General features: G+C 49.9%; 1 protein-coding gene across 2 annotated transcripts in view; it reads right to left on the bottom strand.

The window, feature by feature from the left end:
* ADGB (androglobin) overlaps nucleotides 1-18,503 on the bottom strand; it is a 1,448,570-nt gene that overhangs the window by 505,105 nt on the left and 924,962 nt on the right. For both annotated transcript variants that reach the window (XM_078649209.1, XM_078649210.1), the window contains exon 22: nucleotides 17,032-17,163. In XM_078649209.1, the coding sequence (XP_078505335.1) occupies nucleotides 17,032-17,163 (132 nt within the window). The remainder of the gene's footprint in view (nucleotides 1-17,031; nucleotides 17,164-18,503) is intronic.

Below are 18,503 nucleotides of genomic sequence, written 5' to 3'. Positions count from 1 at the left end.
CATCTGGCAATCCCAGGATGCAACATTCTGCCCACTCCCAATATGGCAAGACCCCTCTCTTGGTGTTCAGAGCTCACTAGCCCACCCTCATGGTGTGGCTATCTCTGGGCTACACATCCCTGGGGAAACCGGTTTGGCAATTGGTTTCCCCTCGCTTCTCCCCGTGCCAGCCAGTCTTCCTAAACAATGGGCCTGCCTTCTCCCCTAGTGCTCCACATCTGCTCTTCATGAATGACTTCACCTTGGAAGCTTGCCTTTTGGGGCTATCACCTAAGTGGCTTCCTGCAGGAGGGAGGTGACAGGTTCCTGGCCTGCATTCCCTCAATGTTCTCCTTCCTGAGAGTAGTTGGCATGTCTCTTCAGGGAGGACAGAAAGCTGTCTCGTGGAACAGGGTCCACGTGTGTCTCAGAAGGCACATGAGTTTTAAAGGCAACAAAGTGTCAGCTTGGCCAAAGCTGCACACTGCAAAAAGTTACAATAATTCAAACTGAAGATACAAGTCGGGCTTAATGTAAAAAAATCGTTGATACTTTGGCGTGCCCACTTTGGTCGCACCATTCAGGAGCTAGCACACCCGAGGGGTCAGCATATAATCCTGTACTCACCAACAGGTTGACCAAATCTTTCCACAATAAATACAGTAGTTTTGCGTGTTTACAGTCAGGACGTCTAAAGTACATGCCCTGCCTGTGTCATATGTTGCACCCTGCCTGTTGGACTCGATAGGCCTGCCAGAGGGGTGACTTACAAACATCTACTGGGGAAGTAGTGGATTTAGTATTGCTTTCAATGGCTAAGTCGGGCTAGCAGTGCGGGACTGCTCTACCAGTCTGATGTGGCAGACTGAGAGACTCATTTAGATTAAAATCTGTTTTTATTTTAAAGGAATAGCCAGGGGGAGGGTCTATCTGTACAGAGTTTGTCACCTACAACCCTTTGCAGGGGCGGCCGCGTAGTTTAGGATAGGCATATAAAGTGCAGGTGTTGGTTATCAAAGCAAATATTACACAGCAAGTCGCCTACAACCCATGGCGGGCCAGCCGCGTATGACAAGAGGCACTGTGTAGAATTTCAATGCGAAGAGGCCACTAGGCAAAGAGAACATGAAGACCCAAATTCAACGTAGAGGAAAGGAAAAGGGACAAACTTGAGGAAAGAGAGAAAAGAAGTGGTTGGTAGGGGAGCGTGTAGGGGGTGTATAGAATAGAGAGTGAAGAAGAGCTATTACAAGAGGGTCCAAGACATGTAAGGGGGACAGGGGAGATAGGTCATAATGAGCATGATGTCCAAGAATTGTGATCCAAAACAATAGCTAAGAGAGTTAGGGCGGCGGGGTGGGGGAGGAGGGTTGGACAGAGGCGCAGGGCATTCGGCTTGCCCCTCAGGGAATACTGTGGTGGGCGAGGGACAGTATCAGACTGTTTTTGTAGAGGCTCTGTCAAAGTCAGGTGGGTACACAGCATCTTCAAAGAGATGTAGAGCCCGGAGCTTTGGGGGCAGAAGACGTGCAGGTTCCATTTTACAGAGGTAGAAGACCAGGGGTTGCCAAGTTTTGGGGAAGTGAGTGTCACGAGACTGCAAGAGCACTGTATGTAACTCCATAGTTACTATGTCCCACAGACGCGTGAACCAAAGGTTAATGGGAGGGGGCTCCGTTTTTTCCAGTACAAGACTATGAGCTGTTTAGCGGTACCTAGCATGTGGAGGCGATATGCCAATCACTAAGGGTAAGTGCGCGCAGATTATCGGGTTTGAGGCCTAGGAGAATTGTAGCTGGAGTGTCAGGCAGGGGGGAACCAATCACCACCTTAATATGATGAAGAACCTCTTTCAAGAATAGAGTCAAGAGCGGGCAGGCCCACCATATATGGATAAAATCTCCCGGGGAGCTCGAGCATCTCCAGCACAAAGGAGAGGAGGTGGGAAACATCTGGTGCAATTGAAGGGGAGGGTAATACCATTGTGTCATAATCCTATACACAGTTTCCCATTGAGAGATGCTGCGGTACACCTTCGGGATGTCCCGCCACAGGCGGTTCCATTGAGTGGGAGTGATGTCAGAGGAAGCTGTTAATTGCCATTGACGTTGGTAGGGATGGATATATTCACGAGTGGGGTGTGTTGTAGAATCTGATAAGTCCGAGATGAGCCCCTTAGAATCGTCACAGGAGCGCACTAAGCGTTCAAAAGGAGTGAACGCATGGGTGGCGGCCTGTGCTAAGGAAGACGTGAACACCCAGTGACGAAGTTGCATGTATTGGGGTTTTGCTCCTTCCGTGAGTCGGAACCCTTCCTTACATTGCGCAAAGGTTTTGAAGGCATCACCTACGAACAGATCCCGGATCATCCCGCATCCACCCTCCAACCAGGCAGAGAATACCTGGGAGTTAACAGCCGGTGGGAAGAGCAAATTCCCCGCAATGGGGGTATGGGGGATTGAAAGGTAGTGAGTCCCTTAGAGACAGCCACTTTGTCCAAGATGTCCAGTACCGTCCTGGTTGGAAGGACAATATAGGCACTACTTGAGCCCGGGAGGTCCCAGATGGTTCGTCCAGTTACCACCCTGTCCATATGGAACCAAACCTTTTCGCTCTCCCTTGCCATCCATTCAGAGATGAAACAAAGATGGGAAGCCCAATAGTATTCTCATAAGCTGGGGCACGCAAGCCCGCCCCTGTCCCTTGGGAGCATAAGAATTTTGTTGGAGAATCAAGGCCTACGCCCGCCCCATATGAAGTTAGTGATGTTGCACCGAAGATTTTGAATTTGGTGCTGCGGGATGGGGGTGGGAAGACATTGGAATAGGTATAAGATTTTTGGAAGTACTGACATTTTGATGGCGTCCAGGAGGCCCAGCCTAGAGAGGGTGAGGGGCTTCCAGGTGCGTATGCCCTCCAGAACCGCCCGCCTGCATTCCCGCCAGTTGACTTGGGACCACATGCCGAGCGAGGGAGTCAGTTGGAGTCCCAGGTAGCGAATGGAGTTAGTGGCCCACTTATAAGAGATGAGGGATTAAGGCGTGGGGATCTCCTCCCTTGGGATCATAAGGTTCAAGGCCCAGGACATCTTGTGATTAATTTTAAGGCCAGATGCCATTTCAAAGGACCGCAACAAAGAGAGTAATGCAGGGAGAGAGGTGTGTGGATGGGACAGCATAAGAATCAGGTCGTCAGCAAAGAGAGCCACGTTGTGCTGTTGACCCCCGAGGGAAATGCCATGAACATCGTGGGCTTGCCGGATCATCACGCCTAGCGGTTCCACCATGAGGGCAGACAAAAGGGGGGATAGGGGGCAGCCCTGCCGTGTGCCCCTGTGAATGGAGATGGGCTTTGTAAGTTGACCATTAACCTGCACTCGGGCCTGCAGGGAAAGATAGGGAGCCATGATCCGAGCTATAAGGAGCGGGCTCAGCCCGATTTTGTGCAACACAGAATGAAGGAAGGTCCAGTCCACGCGGTCAAATGCTTTTTCTGCATCGAGAGATAGTAAACATGCAGGTATGTTCCAGTGGCGGGCCACCTTGTCCGCTCCCTGGCGGTGTCGGATGAAGCCAACTTGGTCAGGTTCGATGAGGCTGGGTAAAAGTGGGTCAAGTCGTTTAGCCAATATCTTAGTGAACAGTTTAAGGTCCGGATTAAGAAGGGCTATGGGACGAAACAATGAACAGTGTGTGGGGTCTTTGCCGGGTTGGGGATAAGGGCAATCTCGGCTAGCCCCATAGAGAGGGACGGTCCATCAGTGTCTGTAAATTAATTAAAAAGATGCAATAAGTGCGTTTGGAGCTGCGGTAAGAAGAGTCGGTAGAAAGACAGGGGAAGACCGTCCAGACCCAGCATTTTCCCAAGGGGTAGACCCTTCAGTGCGCTCGCAAGTTCCTCTTGGGTAAGGGTCTCCTCCAGCAGCTGCGCGTGGTATTGACTAATCGGTGACCAGGAGCATTTGTCCAAAATGGCTTGCACCCTACCTGGAGGCGGTGTGTCTTTGGCATATAGTGCCGAATAATATGACTGTAAGGTGTCGCGTTTAGCTGGTTCCGTGGCAGCCTGCGTTTCATCGCCTGTCCGAACATTGGCAATGTGTGCTTTGGCAGCCCGTGCCTGCAAGCGCCTAGCTAAGACCCTGCCCACTTTGTCCCCCCCCTCAAAATAACGCTGCTTTAGTGCCAAGAGAGCCTGTTCAGCATTATTAGTTCGAAGAGAGCGCAGTTGGCCTCGAAGATTCTCCAGGCGCCTTTTATGTGCAAGTGAAGGACGTTCCTGGTCATGCCTTTCAAGGGCCTTAATGTCCCTAGATAGGTTGTTTTCCAAGAGGTGTACTTCTTGTGCCCGTGCAATAGCAAGAGGTGTGATGTGGCCTCGGATCGTGGTTTTAAAAGCATCCCACACTATAGGAAAAGAGGTTTCGGGGATGTTGTTAGTTGCAAACTAGGAATCAATGGCAGTTTGCAGGCTCTCCACATCCACTGGATCCCAAAGGATATGCAGAGATAGACGCCTCCGCGTGGCCCGAGGAGTGCAGGCAGCCGGGACTTGCAGGAGAAGTTCAAATTGAACATGATCTGAGACAGATATGTCAGACATGGAGGCTGAAAGCGACTCATCGATCAAGGCATGGGAGATAAAAATGTGGTCGATACGCGAATATGAGCAGTGCACATGTGAGTAGTACTAATAATCGCGTATGTCAGGAGAGTGGTAGCGCCAAGAATCTAATAAGCCAAGATCCGAGATCTGTCTCTTGAGGGCCAAAGACATAGCCCCTGTCCCATGGAACGAAGCACCTCTGCGGTCCAATGCGGCATCCCACACCATGTTAAAGTCGCCCCCCATGATTAATGAAGGATCCGCCAGGAAACATCCTTTACAACAAAACTTTCACAACGCTGTACCATTACCACGCAGGTTTTACAACGCAAGTCTTTACAACAACTTGCGCTGGAGGGCGCTGTAGGATAGGGAATAGTTTCATTTACTATCCAACACCTTCCCTACTATCCACGGGGACTGGAGTTGGAATAGTAAAGTAAAATATTCACTATCCAGCGCCCCTCAACGCAAGTCGTTGTAACGACTTGCATTGTAAAACCTGCGTGGTAACGGTACACGTTGTGAAAGCACGCGTTGTACCGTCATACATCCATACCGTAAAAGAGCACTGCCCAATCTTGACCCCTACCTTGATAAAGCGACCATCGTGGCCTCGAAATATCTTGGATTCCCCCTTTCTTTTGCCAGGCCTACCGAGTATTACCACTCCCGCCTTTTTTGTGGGGGCTATAGCCCACAATTGGAGAGGGTAGCGCGGGTGAGCCATTCGCTGGATATCAGCCTCCAGCAGGTGTGTCTTTGCAGGAGGATCACGTCTGGATATTGCTGCAGGAGGTAGCGCCAAATCTGGCGTCCCTTGTTAGGGGAGTTAAGTCCCTTAACATTAAGGGACAGTATCTTCAGGCAGGGAGCAGTAGTCATGTTTATGTCAGGGTCTGTAGCAAGCCGTTACGCCAGTGTGGTGCGGGGTGAGTTGCAATTGGTGGGAAGGGCAGAGGGGTGTCGCTCCCACTGAAAACGGGGGGACCATTGTGTGGGGTACCCCCAACCACCATGGAGAGATTGAGAAGAAAGAGGGGGGAAAAGAGAAAGAAGAGAGTAAGAGATCAAAAAATACAAAAAGTACAACATTTGCAAACTGGGCCATAATTTCCTGCTCCAGTCCAGGGTGAGCGTACAGATCATCCCGGATAAGTCACTCTCCCAGGAGCAGGGGGGTGGGTCCTCCAAACGTAGAGCGTGTGAGCAGGGAAGGCAGCCCCGCACCGCTGAACCCAAATGTATGAAGCTGGGGAGTCGCCAGTCGCAGAGTGGGGCACCAACCCATTATTTCAGGATACCAAATGTGGGCGGTGCGTTAGGATGATACAAGCACAAGAGTATTTCAATTCAATCAGGGTGTGGAAGGTCGAGAACTAGTTGAAGAACGGCTCTCCTCCATAGAGCGGATGTGTTGAACGATGTCTTGTTTAGCTTGTGAGGCAGACTGCTCCCCCTGGGTGTGAGGTTTTCCTGGAGCAGCATATCCTAGACCATGACGGCTTTGCAGGCTCCCAGGCGTGGGAGGGTAGGTGCGTTGGGCTAGAGGGTAGCACAATGGAGAGGTGTAAGAGTTGCGCCGCTTCTTGGAATGACCGCACTATCCCGCGCTTAGATTCCCAATGAAAGATAAGGGCGAAGGGATGGGCCCATTGATACTGGATGTTCAAACTTCGCAGTTTGTCCGTGATGGGTTTAAAGTCTCGGCATCTGCGCAGCGTGGTGGGAGCAAGGTCCTGGAAAAACTGTATGGTGGTGCCTTTGTAGGTGAGTTCCGATTTGTAGCGCGCCGCTCTGAGGATTGCCTCCTTCTCGGTAAAAAAGTGCACCTGGGTCAGGATGTCTGGTATGAGGCCCTTTCGGCTGGAAGGGTCCGACACTCGGTGTGCCCGGTCTAGGGCCGGGGGGAGGAGTTATCATCACCCCATATTTCATGCAGCAGCTGCACGACAAATGTCATGATGTTTGACCCCTCAGCCCCAACCGGAATCCCCCTAATGTGGAGATTGTTGCGGCGGCTCCGATTTTCGAAATCTTCTTGCTTCAGTTGCAGTTCAACATGCTGTTTCTCTAGGGTGACTAGTTGCTGCCAGAGGTGCTCTTGGTCGTCCGTCCAGGCGTCGGCGGTCTTTTCGAGGCCATCTACTCTCTCCAAGGTCAGTGACCTCTTTTCTTAGCTCCCGGACACAGGAGTGGACCCCCGAGCGCAAGGAGCCAATTTTGGACTTAAGCTCCATCAGAAAATTGGCCATGAAAGATTGCGTAACTAGCGTTGAGTCCTCTGCAGTTGACGATGCCAACGCTCCAGGAGCAGCGGGGCCCGGCTTATTCCAGAGCGCAGCAACCGGATTATCCTTCTGGGATGCTGCCGAGTCCTTCCCCGGTTTGGTGCGCGTCATCTTCCCCTAAAGCCGAGCGCCCTCCAATCCCTAATAAGGCGATCAGGGCAGGCAAGGGGACGTTGGGCGCTGTTCAAGGGTATCTGGAGCTCCTGAGTAAAAAGGGGTAGGCTATCATGAGGGGCACCTCCCGCAGCAATCCGCAGGCTACAAAGGGGGGGGGGACTAGCGGTGCAGCAGCGGTCGATGGTGCTTCAGAGACCCTGTTGCCGGGGAGGTCAACCTTAGTATGGTCCGGTTGTGAAGGCCAAAACTGTCATGGGCCGCGCTGCAAGCAGGTGGTGAAGAAGTTGTGTAGAAGGCCAGGACTAACCACATTGGTTAAGGCAGCAGAACAAGTAACAGAGTTGGGGCAACAAGATGATAGAGTACAAAAGAGTGGTCCACCCTCGGCGTACATTGATTCCAGGTGGAAGAGAGGGGAGGGTGTTTAGTGTGGTGACCCCCACATGGCAGTCACCTGCGGAGAGATCCCTCAGCCTCAGTCTAGCCCTGCAGAGCAATTGCCCAGCCAACCAGGTGTCCACACATCAGTCCAGGAGGGGTCCAACTCCGGGGACCCATGGCAAGTGAGGGGCCCACTAACAGCGGGAGGTGCAGTTGCCAATAGTCCCTCACCCACGAGGCCTGCCGAGCACTCTGAGTCGCCCACAGGGGAGGCCGGGGCGCAGCTTAAGTAGGCCACAGGTAGTGCGCCTGTAATGCGTACCGCTACAGAGGATCAGGTGCAGGGGAGGGGAACGCAGGGCCCATGCCAAGCTGGACAGGAAATCAGGGCCACAACATGCAGAAGTCCCGCCGTCGCACCTCACCTGCTCAGGAGGTCAGTGTCTCAGGAGTCCAGTCAGAAGCTGGTGTATGTGTAGCAGGGAGGAGAGCAGGCTAATGCCCAGTCGCAGGCCTGCCAGGCCGGAAGGCCGGCGCTCAGGGGATGGGTCTCCACGGGGGCAAAGTCAGCCTCTCCAAGGGCCAGTATGCGCCAGGTGCCCCGGGAACACAGCCGGTTGTTCAGCCTCACCGCCCGGCTCAGGAAAAAGCTGCTGTGCAGGGAGATCTCGGCGACTGCTCTTCGCGCTGGCTCAGCTTTGGGGGGTGAAGAGACAAGCTGAAGATGGTGGCCGCCGAAGGTAGGGATGCCGGGACTCCCTCCGATCTTGATTTCACCCTGAGCTCGAGGAGGCCCCACGCAGGGCCAGATGATCCCTTCCCGTCAGCCGGTCCACCCGCGGAGCTCGTGAGAGCAGGCGGCGTGTGGTGTCAGCTAAAGCCCGGGGTCGCTAGAGACAAGATGGTGGCGGCCGCCGCCGAGTCCAGCCATTAGGGTCAAGAGGCCCGCACTCCGGGCTCTGTACAACCCAGGCCATCGTCTAATCTCCAGGGGGTGATCCTATTGTTCCGCCACCCGTGCGCCCCGGTTTGCGGCACCAATGGGTACCCAGCTCAGCTTTAGAGGCTGCTAGAGGTGGCGGCTTGCGGGAGCTCCCTCAGTGCACGTCTCACGCAATTCGCGGCGAGACCTCGCCCTGAGGGACTCATTTTACTTGAGGGACCGCCAGGGTGGCACAACTGCAATTCCTGGGGTACTCCTCTAACTTACCAGGGTACCATTGACTAGGGATTCACAGGTTAGTTAGCCACTTTCAATTGGCCACAGCCGATCTGACATACACTTTAGGGTCAAGACACTGGCACTGAGGTCTGGTTAGCATGTCCCAGTGCACTCTCAGAGTAAAAAAACAGCAGCATCAGTTGAAAAACTTGGGGATGACCATACCAAAAAGACACATTTCCTTACAAGTACCTAAGGAAAGAAGGCTGTGGATGGACTCAAACCAGAAAGTCCTGCAGGCCAAGCGGACATAGAGCCTTTCCCAGTGGAATTGGCTGGCCAGACAATAGTGCTTTGTAGGCTTATGGAGGGATGTCCATATAGTTGCCTGAAAGATGCCTAGAACAGGAAAGACACATTCTAAAGCAGTGTTAGTAGCTCTGACCCTGGTAGTATGGCAGGCAGTCCACTGGGGCTGCTTTTTAGCCAGTGCTTAACAGATCCTGATGCAGAGCACGGCCAGAGAGCAACTGTACATTCTGCACAACTTTGCCTTTTTTCGCTCCTGCAAACCCCAATAAGAGCTGATCACCCACCCAGTGGTCTTTTCTGCAATTCACATAGAAGCTGAGAGCTCTGTTAGGATCCATGCAATGGCTCCTCTTCTCCTCCTTGGAGGGTCAGGTGGAGCCTTGAACACATGCAGGGGGATGGATTGGCCAACATGGTACTGTGTAACAACTTTCGGGAGAAAGGACACACTAGTAAGCAGCACCAGATGGTCGGAGAAAAATGTAGTGTATAGAGGATAAACACACAAGGCCTGAAGCCCACTCACACATTGTGCTGAAGTGATGGCAACTAGGAACACAGTTTTGGTTGTGATAAGCAGTAAACACAACTGTGGAGAGGCTCAAATTGAGTACACATCTGATATGTAAGAAAAAGACTGAGGTCCCATTGGGGCATAACAAACGGAGACCGGGGACACAGATGTGGCAGCCCTTTAAAAAAACGCATCATACCCAGTTATTAAAATAAGGACGGCTATCAGGCAACCGGAATAAGACCAAGGGCCAAAACATTACCTTTAACTGTTCTCACAGCAAGGTCTTGCTGAGAAAGAGACAGCACAAACAATAAAACATCAGACAGTTTGACCTGGAGGGGGTCAATATGGCGAGCACTGCACCGGACCACACATTTTTCCCAATAACAGGCATATACAGTTTTGGTCGAGGGATGCTTCACTGTCAAGATGACATCAACCACCTCTGGAGGAAGGTCGAAGGTGTTCAGCTGTTGCAACTCAATCTCCATGCATGAAGGTGGAGAATGCGATGGCCAGGGTGGAGAACCCTACCATTCTGCTGCAACAGCAGATCCTCCCAGAGGGGCAGACTAATCGGAGGACAGATGCTCAAGCCCAGGAGTTCTGGATACCATACTCTCCATTAGGGTGACTTGGGCCAGGTCTGCCGGATCTTCTTCAAAACTCAAGGGAAGAGATGTATTAGCAGAAAGACATACAGGACTTCCGAGTTCCACTTGAGGAAGAATACCTCTCTGAGCTAAAAGATGCTTTGGAAACTCCAACACACAGAACTACAGACATTGTACATTCTCTACAGTGGAAAATAGATCGAGCCAAGATTCTCCCCATAAGTGGAAGAGACCTTGCACCACCTCTGGGTGTAACTGCCACTATTGGTCAGCCAGGTGTAGACAGCGGAGTTAGTCCACCCTGGCATTTAGTCTGCCTTCCAGGTAGCTCTCCATCAGGAAGATACCTTGGTGGTCCAGCCATTTCCAGAGGTGCAAGGCCACATTGCACAGGGTCCATGACTCCACCCAGCCCTGTTTGTTGCTGTAACACATGGCGGTTGTGTTGTCCGTGAAAACCTATACCAGCCTTCCCTTGATGGATGGCAGGAAACTTTCAGTGCCAAATGGATGACCCTCAGCTCCTGAAGGTTGATATGGAGCCAGGGTTCCACCAGTGACCAGAGGCCTCTGATCTCCACCTCTCCCAGATGGCTGCCTCAAACCAATAAGTGATACATCAGTCACCACTGTCAGTTCTGGGTGGGGAAGGGAGAGGGATCTGCTGAAAACCTAATTGTGTCCAGAAGTGGCCACCGCAGACCGTTCGCAGTCTCCTTCTAGATCTGGACGTGGCAAAGAGATCCCCTACATGTTGGGCCCATTGGGACGTAAGATCCCAGTGCAGGCCCAGCATTTTCCATCCTGGTCTGCTCCACTGTCAGGAAGCAGGAGGCTCAGCAGCCTCAGAGCTGACCTCACAGAAATCTAGGACCAAGCCTGATAGATCAGGTTCATAGACTGAATGTCCAGGACTTTCTTTCCCAGGGGAAAGGCACAAACCCCAACAGAATGGCTCTGATGAAAGGGTGCACCCGGGAAGGAGTCAGGTGTGTCATCGGCATGTTGATAGTGAACCCCAAAGATGATAGGAGGTTTGCTGCAGTCTGCAGGAGGTTGAAGACTACTAAGATCGAGCATGGATTTAACTGCCTGTCATCAAAGTAGGTGAAGACTGGCCCCCCTGACTTCAGAAGGTGTGCTGTTACATCTGAGAGGTGCTCGTTTGACCAAAGTGAAGCCCAAGGAAGTGAAAATGCTCCTCTTCCACCACGAGCCGCAGGTGGTGCTGCTAGGCTGGCAGGACGGGAATATAGAAACAGGCATCCTGCAAGTCCAACGCCATCAGTCTCCAGGGTCGAATACAGAGAAGACCTAGACAATGGTGCGCATTTTGAATTTCAACTTTTGTGAGAAGAGATTGAGAGGACGCAGATCCAGAACAGGCAGAAGACTTCCGTCCTTCTTAGGCACCAGAAAGTAGCCTACTTATGATGTGGGCACCCTTTCGATAGCCACTTTGGCCAAAGAGCTTGCAACACCTATGGCAAAAATGGAGAGATGGTCCTCCGTCAGTCTTTGGGTAGCGGTGGAAGGTGGGCAGGGACGAAAGTAACTGTAAGGGGTAGCCTCGCTAACAATGTGAAGGACCCACCTGTTCAGTTTGAATGCCTGTCAGCCTGGATAAAATCAGTGGATTCTGCTTCCCATTGAGTGGCTGTGACCCTGTAAGGGTACACTAAAGGGGCTTTGAGGAGGGTCTGGGAGGGGTGGTGGTGTTGGACAGAGCAGTATGCTGACCTTGGCCACAGGGAAGGTGGGGATCACGGCCTATCCCACAATACTACTGGGTTCCCTGTTAGGGTGGGGTAGGTTGGTAGTAGGGAATGCCTCTGCTACAGCCAAGAAAGGAAGGTTGGAAGTGTGACTGGCCAGGCTGGGTGGAAAGGCCTAAAGAGCGAGCAGAAGCCCTACTCTCTCTCTATCATTCAAAGGGCTGAGTCAGCCTTGGCCCAAGCAAGTGAGTCCCATCGAAAGGAGTGTCCTTTTGGGAGGACTGGTTCCCACCCGAGAACCCAGTGAATCAAAGCCATACTTGGCAGAGAATGGCAGCAGTAGTGCCTATGGCCCACCCAACCGAGTTGGTAGTCTCCAAGTCATAAATCGTGAACTTGGTCACATCACAACCATCCTGGATGGCCTGTGAGAGAACAAAGTGAAGTCGTCCAGAACACCGCGGAGGACTTGTGCCACCGAGTCCCAGAAGGAGTCAGTACAACGGCCCAGTAAACAGAAGGAGTTGATGGGCAGCAGAGCAATGCTAGTGGAGGAGAACAAGCATTTTCCAAAAGTTTTCACTCTCTTAGATTAGCTGTCAGGAGTGGTAGGGGAATTGTTAAGGTTGTTCCGACTAGCAAAGCTTTCACCACAAGACTCTCTCTGCTGAGAGAGAAAGGATGGGTTGCCTGGGGCGAGGCAGTGGTGCCCAGCAATTTGTTGGTTAACTGGAGGGCTAGTACATGGTTTAGCACAGGCCACTAGACAGGGATCCATCAAGGCATCATTGAATGGGAGGAGAGGCTCAGAAGCAATATGGCCAGGTTGCAGGACATCGGTCTGGATGTTCGTTTTGACCTCCATAGTAGGGAGTTAAAGAATGAGGACTTCTGCCGCCCAATGCATGACCATGGGTAGGGGAAGATTCTTTCAACACGTCAAGGATTGATTACATCCTCCTTGATCTTACCCTCTGGAAGTTTGTTCAGGATATGGCTGTCTTGCCCACTGTAGATGGTGACCATAATCCACTCTCCCTAACTCTTAAGAGCTTATGGCCAGGTAAAATAAAGGAGGCAATACTAAGTAACTCGGAAATAGCCCCCAAACTTTATCCTTCTAACTGTGGGAGACGTCTTAAGTGGTGCAAAGTAGCCTTGGACCAAATGAAGCTAGGGGCCATAGATATAGCATTGACAACCCTTCAAGGGGAGCTAGATACCATCTTAGCTTGCCCACTCCCTGGCAGGGCCACAATTGTCTTTCAGGACACTATTGAAATCGTAGGGAAATTATTTCTGAAACAAGCACGGGGGGTAAGATGTTAGGCCCCCAGAAGCCGAAGGGCGCCCACGATAGGTTTACTCCCACTTGCAGACACAAAAAGCTAGCTTTGGTTAAGGCTATAAAAGGGAAGCTACAACCCATAATACAGAGTGGCAGAAAAGAGTATAAGCAGGCCATAACACACGCAAAAAAGGAGTGGGAAGATCAATATTGGCAAACTTTAAAAGAGGCTAGTTCCAGTAAGGATGCTAGACGCTTCTGGGACACAATAAGAGCTAGAAACAGACCAGATAGCGACCTCATTACTTGTAACATCACTAGCCAAGCATAGTTTGACCACTTCTCGAAATTGTATACCTGCCAACACGAGACTAGCTCTTCGGCTACATCTAGCTCTTGTTTTCTGCAAGGTGACCCAAATGATTTTCCCTTTACAACTAAGGAAGTGGAGTATGCCATTAGTACAATTGTACCCCAAAAAGCAGCTGGCCGAGATGGCATTCCTGGGGACCTTCTTCGCTCGGATAGATTAAAATGGGGAAAGTTAATCCACTCCCTGCTTATTGCGATCGATAGAGGCGCTCCCATCCCTGAGTCCTGGAAAGGGGCGGAAGTCGTGCCCATTTTTAAAAAGGGCCCGAGAGACGATCCCTCGAATTATCGGCCCATAAGCCTGTTAGATTCAACCCAGAAGGTGGTAGGGAAGGTGTTATTGGAGAGAGTGTTGCAATGGATTAATGAAAACAATATTCTCTCTGATTACCAAGCAGGGTTCAGGGTTGGCACAGGCACAATTGAGCAGGTGTTTAGATTAATGCTAATCTATTGGGAGGTGGTGGTTATAGGCAAAGGAAGTCTTTATCTCGCGTTCATCGACCTAAAGACTGCCTTTGACCTTGTGCCCAGGGACACTCTCTGGAGGGTGCTTTCTGATTTGGGGATCCCGCGCTATATATTGTCAATATTGGTGAGGCTCCACGAAGGGAATTTTGCCCAAATAAGATGGGGCACAGAGGGCGAGAAAACCAACAGAATCCCGGTAGAGAGAGGGGTCCGCCAGGGATGTGTCCTTGCCCCCACCCTTTTTTCATTATACGTGAATGGTGTGGTTGAGCATCTGTTAAAAGATCCTTCAGACGAACCATCTCTGGCGGGCGAGCAAATTCCTACCCTCCTATTTGCGGATGACACGCTCCTAATATCTAAGTCCCCTATGGGTCTCCAAAAGCTTCTTAACAACTTTCAGGCTTTTTGCTCCCAGCGGGGTTTATTAATTAACACCGACAAAACAAAGTATTTGGTGATGGATCCCATGAAAAAACTCGCTAGCCCACCTACATTGAACTCTGTGCATCTGGAAAGGGTCACTGTGTTTGACTATCTAGGTATACGTATATCGCATACCATGCAGTGGACCGCCCACCTCTGTAAAATGCTTTTAACCCATAAGAGGGTAGCTGGGGCTTTGCTTAGGGAACAGCGATCCTGCTTGATAAGACCAATAGCCCCTGTTATTGACATCTACAAAGCAAAGGGAGTCAGTTCTGCTCTATACGGGGCAGAGCTTTGGGGCACCACCAGCACCGTTGACCTAACAAGGTCCGAAAACAAATTTTTTACGGACCTTATGTCGCTTCCCCAGAGCACTCCAATGGCACCTTTATTGCTTGACCTAGGCTGTCGCCCTATTAGCGATTTGGCCAAGTTTCGACCGTTGCTCCTATGGGCCCGGATATGGCGAACTCCCGAATTGGCCAAATATGCTAAAGGGCTAACTGAAGTCATGGCATTACCTGGTTGGCATAAAGTAAGGTGGTTAAAAAATGTAAAAACTTTGCTTGGGGATTTGGGCCTTAGCGAAGCATGGGTTGGTAGGTCCTCTCCCCCTACGGCTACTTTAAAGAGCCTATATTGGAACTGGGTCGCGACTAGAACTAGCGCTGACCATGCTTTGGGCAGGCTTACGAATGACTTCCTGCAGTTCAAGGATCTGCCAATCCGAGAACTCTATTTGCATATCATATGGAAGCCATTCGATAGGGCTCTTTATTTTAGGTTTAGGGTCGGTGCTCTTCCAGTACGCGCCCTAACAGCTTGCTGGAAGCCCCCGGCCCAGACTACAGCATTTTGTCCTTCCTGCCCAACTAGACCAGAAACTATAGCGCATTTTATGTTTGAATGTCCAGCGTATATGCACCCAAGAACTAGGTGGCTCAAACCTTTGTGTCGGTCATTAGGCACCAGGTCTCATATTGTAGCGCTGCGCATCTTAACGACAGATTCACGCCCATTCTTTGCCTGCAGTCTCTCAAAATTTTTATCATGGGCATGGCACCTTAGAATCAAAAGGCTTAAATGTACTGTTTAATCTGATTCTTAAATTTTTGTTTTATATTGTGTTTCTTACCTATAAATGTCAGATCTAAAAAAGGCAAGAAACCCTGGTGTAAATAGATTAATTCTTGTTTTTAACTGCACAATGTGTTTTTTATAATGTGATGCTTTTACGATATGTTTTTATCGAAATAAAGCCTTTTGACTGGACTTGACTTTCATGGCTGGACCAGGAGGGAGAAAAGTGCAGTTTCTGGGAAGTGTTTAGCCTACTAGCATCTTGTAAGACCTCATATCAACTGTGATCATCATAAGGCTGAGCGAACTCGTCACCCTGATCAGATTCGTTGTTGGTGTTGGTGCCAAAAAGAGAATGTAAGTGTTGCCTGCCTGGTGTTAAGGCGAGAGCAGAAACCTCTTTTGGATTCAGTTGAGGCATCGGTCAAATTCAAACTGGGATCAAATTGGCACTGGAAAGAACAATAGGGCCCACCTCTTCTGGTTGCAAAGTCAGCATCAGTGTCGACATGCCGGGGCCTGGATTGGGTAAGGGCACTGAGATCAGCATTGGTACTGGAGCCAAGAGTGCAATCTGCACAGAGGGCCCAGCTGGAGCCAGCCGCAATCCTGGTGATAAGCCTCTTGGCTCCATGGGGCTGAAGGTGCACCAGAGGATGTTGATAAAGGACCGCAAAGCAGAAGCATGGCTGAGTGAAATTCCTAAATTTGGCACAGTGCGGCTGAAGACCTCGGAAACACAGGAAGTGCCGGAGGCAGCTGCGATTCGGCTCCTGAGTCGGCAGTCATCAGGAACGGGAATGGCACCAATGCTGCCGTCCACGCGCTTCGTCAGGGGAGTGGAAATGGCGCGAAGGAGTGGAACTCTACTTGGACTTCTTATGCATACCTAAAGATTTGAAGCATGTCAAAGACCGTCCTCGAGAGCGGCTGTATCAACTCAGGAAACGGGACCGGTAAGTAGCTTATGACTTGGAGAGGTACAGATGTTGTGCCGTTTTGAACTTTTCCACGTAAGGTTTCGCTTCGCATTCCCTGACAGCCTCCAGATTCAATGGTGTGCAGTCCCGGCAGGTCTTGAGGTCGTCACACAACTGCATAAACCACAGGCACCCCTCGTGGGGATCTGTCTCTCTGTTTACGACTGTCCTTACAGGGCTTAAAGGCTGTCATCATGCAGAACATTTGGAAAATAGCTGACAAAAAGCCCTCTCTGAGAGACTAGAGAAACTCTCAATACACACCTAGATACAATGAAAGAAAGAAACTGATGTCAGTGCACTGGAGTAGTGCCTTTAAAGGTCCAGCACATTGTTTCTGGAGCAGAACGGCATCAGTGCGGAGCCGCACTATGCCATCTTTGGGCAAGCTGAAGTAATACAAACACATTTCCAGATCCAGTCTGACTCCTGGGGAATAGTCAAATGGTGACGAATCTGCGGCTAGAAGTCTCTATAAGAAAAATGTTTTATAATCTAACAGGGCAGATTTTATGGGCAGGATTTAAATCTAATATGAACAGGTTGTGGACTATGGCTGTAATTGCTCTTGTTTGTTTCATGTATAAGGATTTGAACATTTTAAATTCAACAAGTCTTTTTATGTTTTTTACAGATTGATGCTCAGGCTTAACATTTTCAAGCAAAATTAAACAGCATGGACACAAACAACTTTAAAAATAAAACTGCATTAACCTACCAGGTATCCTAGCTCTGAAAACCTTTCGAGTGCGGGTTCCTCGCCACCAAGCCTGAAGCTTAATTGCAGATGTTTTTTCTTCTGTAGTCGGGCTCTTGTTCTGCCAAGACTCTGGAACCTCATTTTTGGCATCTAAAAATGTGGAAAATAATTAGAACATTAATAATCACATCTTCCCATCACAAGCCCTCATTATGAGATCAATTAGGTACCTATACATCCGGCAAAGAACAATGAAACAGTTTACAAAATATTTATTTTCATTTTTAAAATCATTGTTAACCAGTTCAGGATTACACACCATGTTTAAAGGCATTAGGAAATAAAACGGAGCTTTGCTATGGTCAGCAGTGCTTTTCCATTAATCCATACTATTATTTGCTATGTCTATAATACCTGGTTATAACACACTGACATGTTCGTAAAGTGCACTACCAAATCTATTTAATACAAGCAATGTAGTAACACCCCTTCCTCTGACCCTTCCATGCTTCCTCATCACTTTGATTTTCAGAATCATGCTATATTCATGTCTATGACGTAGCCAAGGGGTCTTTAACAGCTGATGTTCCTTACGTCATGCACTCTATGCACCTCACATAAAAGTATATTTCCCAAAACTTCCTTTCATACATGATGACATCTCAAGAGAAGGTAATTTTTTTCAAATCAATATAACTATGAGCGTTTGATCCCACAGGCTTAAATCGATACATGATATATATATTCCAAACTTTAACAATGATAATCTTGGCAAAAAACAAGACAGTGACAAGGCTGTCACTTTCTTTATTCCTTCCTGGAAGCAGAATCTGGTGTCTTCATGATTCTTTGTGAGCGAGAGGATGAGTTGGGTGTTGACGGCATAGGATATGATGTTCAGCCCATGTTGTCTGACGATGGCGGCGAGTGGGGCCATGTAGATGATGAATAGCGTGGGGCTGAGAGATGATCCCTGGGGTACTCTGAAGCTGATTTCCGTGGATTTGGAGAGGAAGGGCGGGAGTCGGATCCTTTGGGTTCTGTCGGAGAGGAAGGATCGGATCCAGTCGAGAGTGTCTCCTTGTATTCCCGCGTTGTGAAGTCTGGCAGCGAGCGTGCGATGTGAGACGGTGTTGAAAGCTGCGAGGAGGTCTAGAAGGACGAGGGCCGCGGTGTGTCCCTGATCCAGTAGCATGCAGATCTATCATTAACCCAATAATCCTCCTGGCCTCCTTTCATATTTCCATCTTTCTGTTCGGGAGAAGGTGGGACAACTGCCTATTATGTGTTTGACCAATCTTCAGTAGAGGAACTGTGATGGGCAAATGAGATTTCCATCCATAATCACTTAGATGAATTTTATGGCTTACTTTTCAGTCACTGTTTCCCTTTTCTGACCCTCTCTTGTTCTTCTTTTAGGAACTTGGCTGTGCAACCATGGAGAGAGCCTAGAGTGCATCAGAAATCCACAAGGACCACAGTAATACCCA

Source organism: Lissotriton helveticus, chromosome 6, assembly GCF_964261635.1.
Source record: "Lissotriton helveticus chromosome 6, aLisHel1.1, whole genome shotgun sequence".
NCBI lineage: Eukaryota > Metazoa > Chordata > Amphibia > Caudata > Salamandridae > Lissotriton > Lissotriton helveticus.
This window is presented reverse-complemented; position numbering and strand designations above follow the sequence as displayed.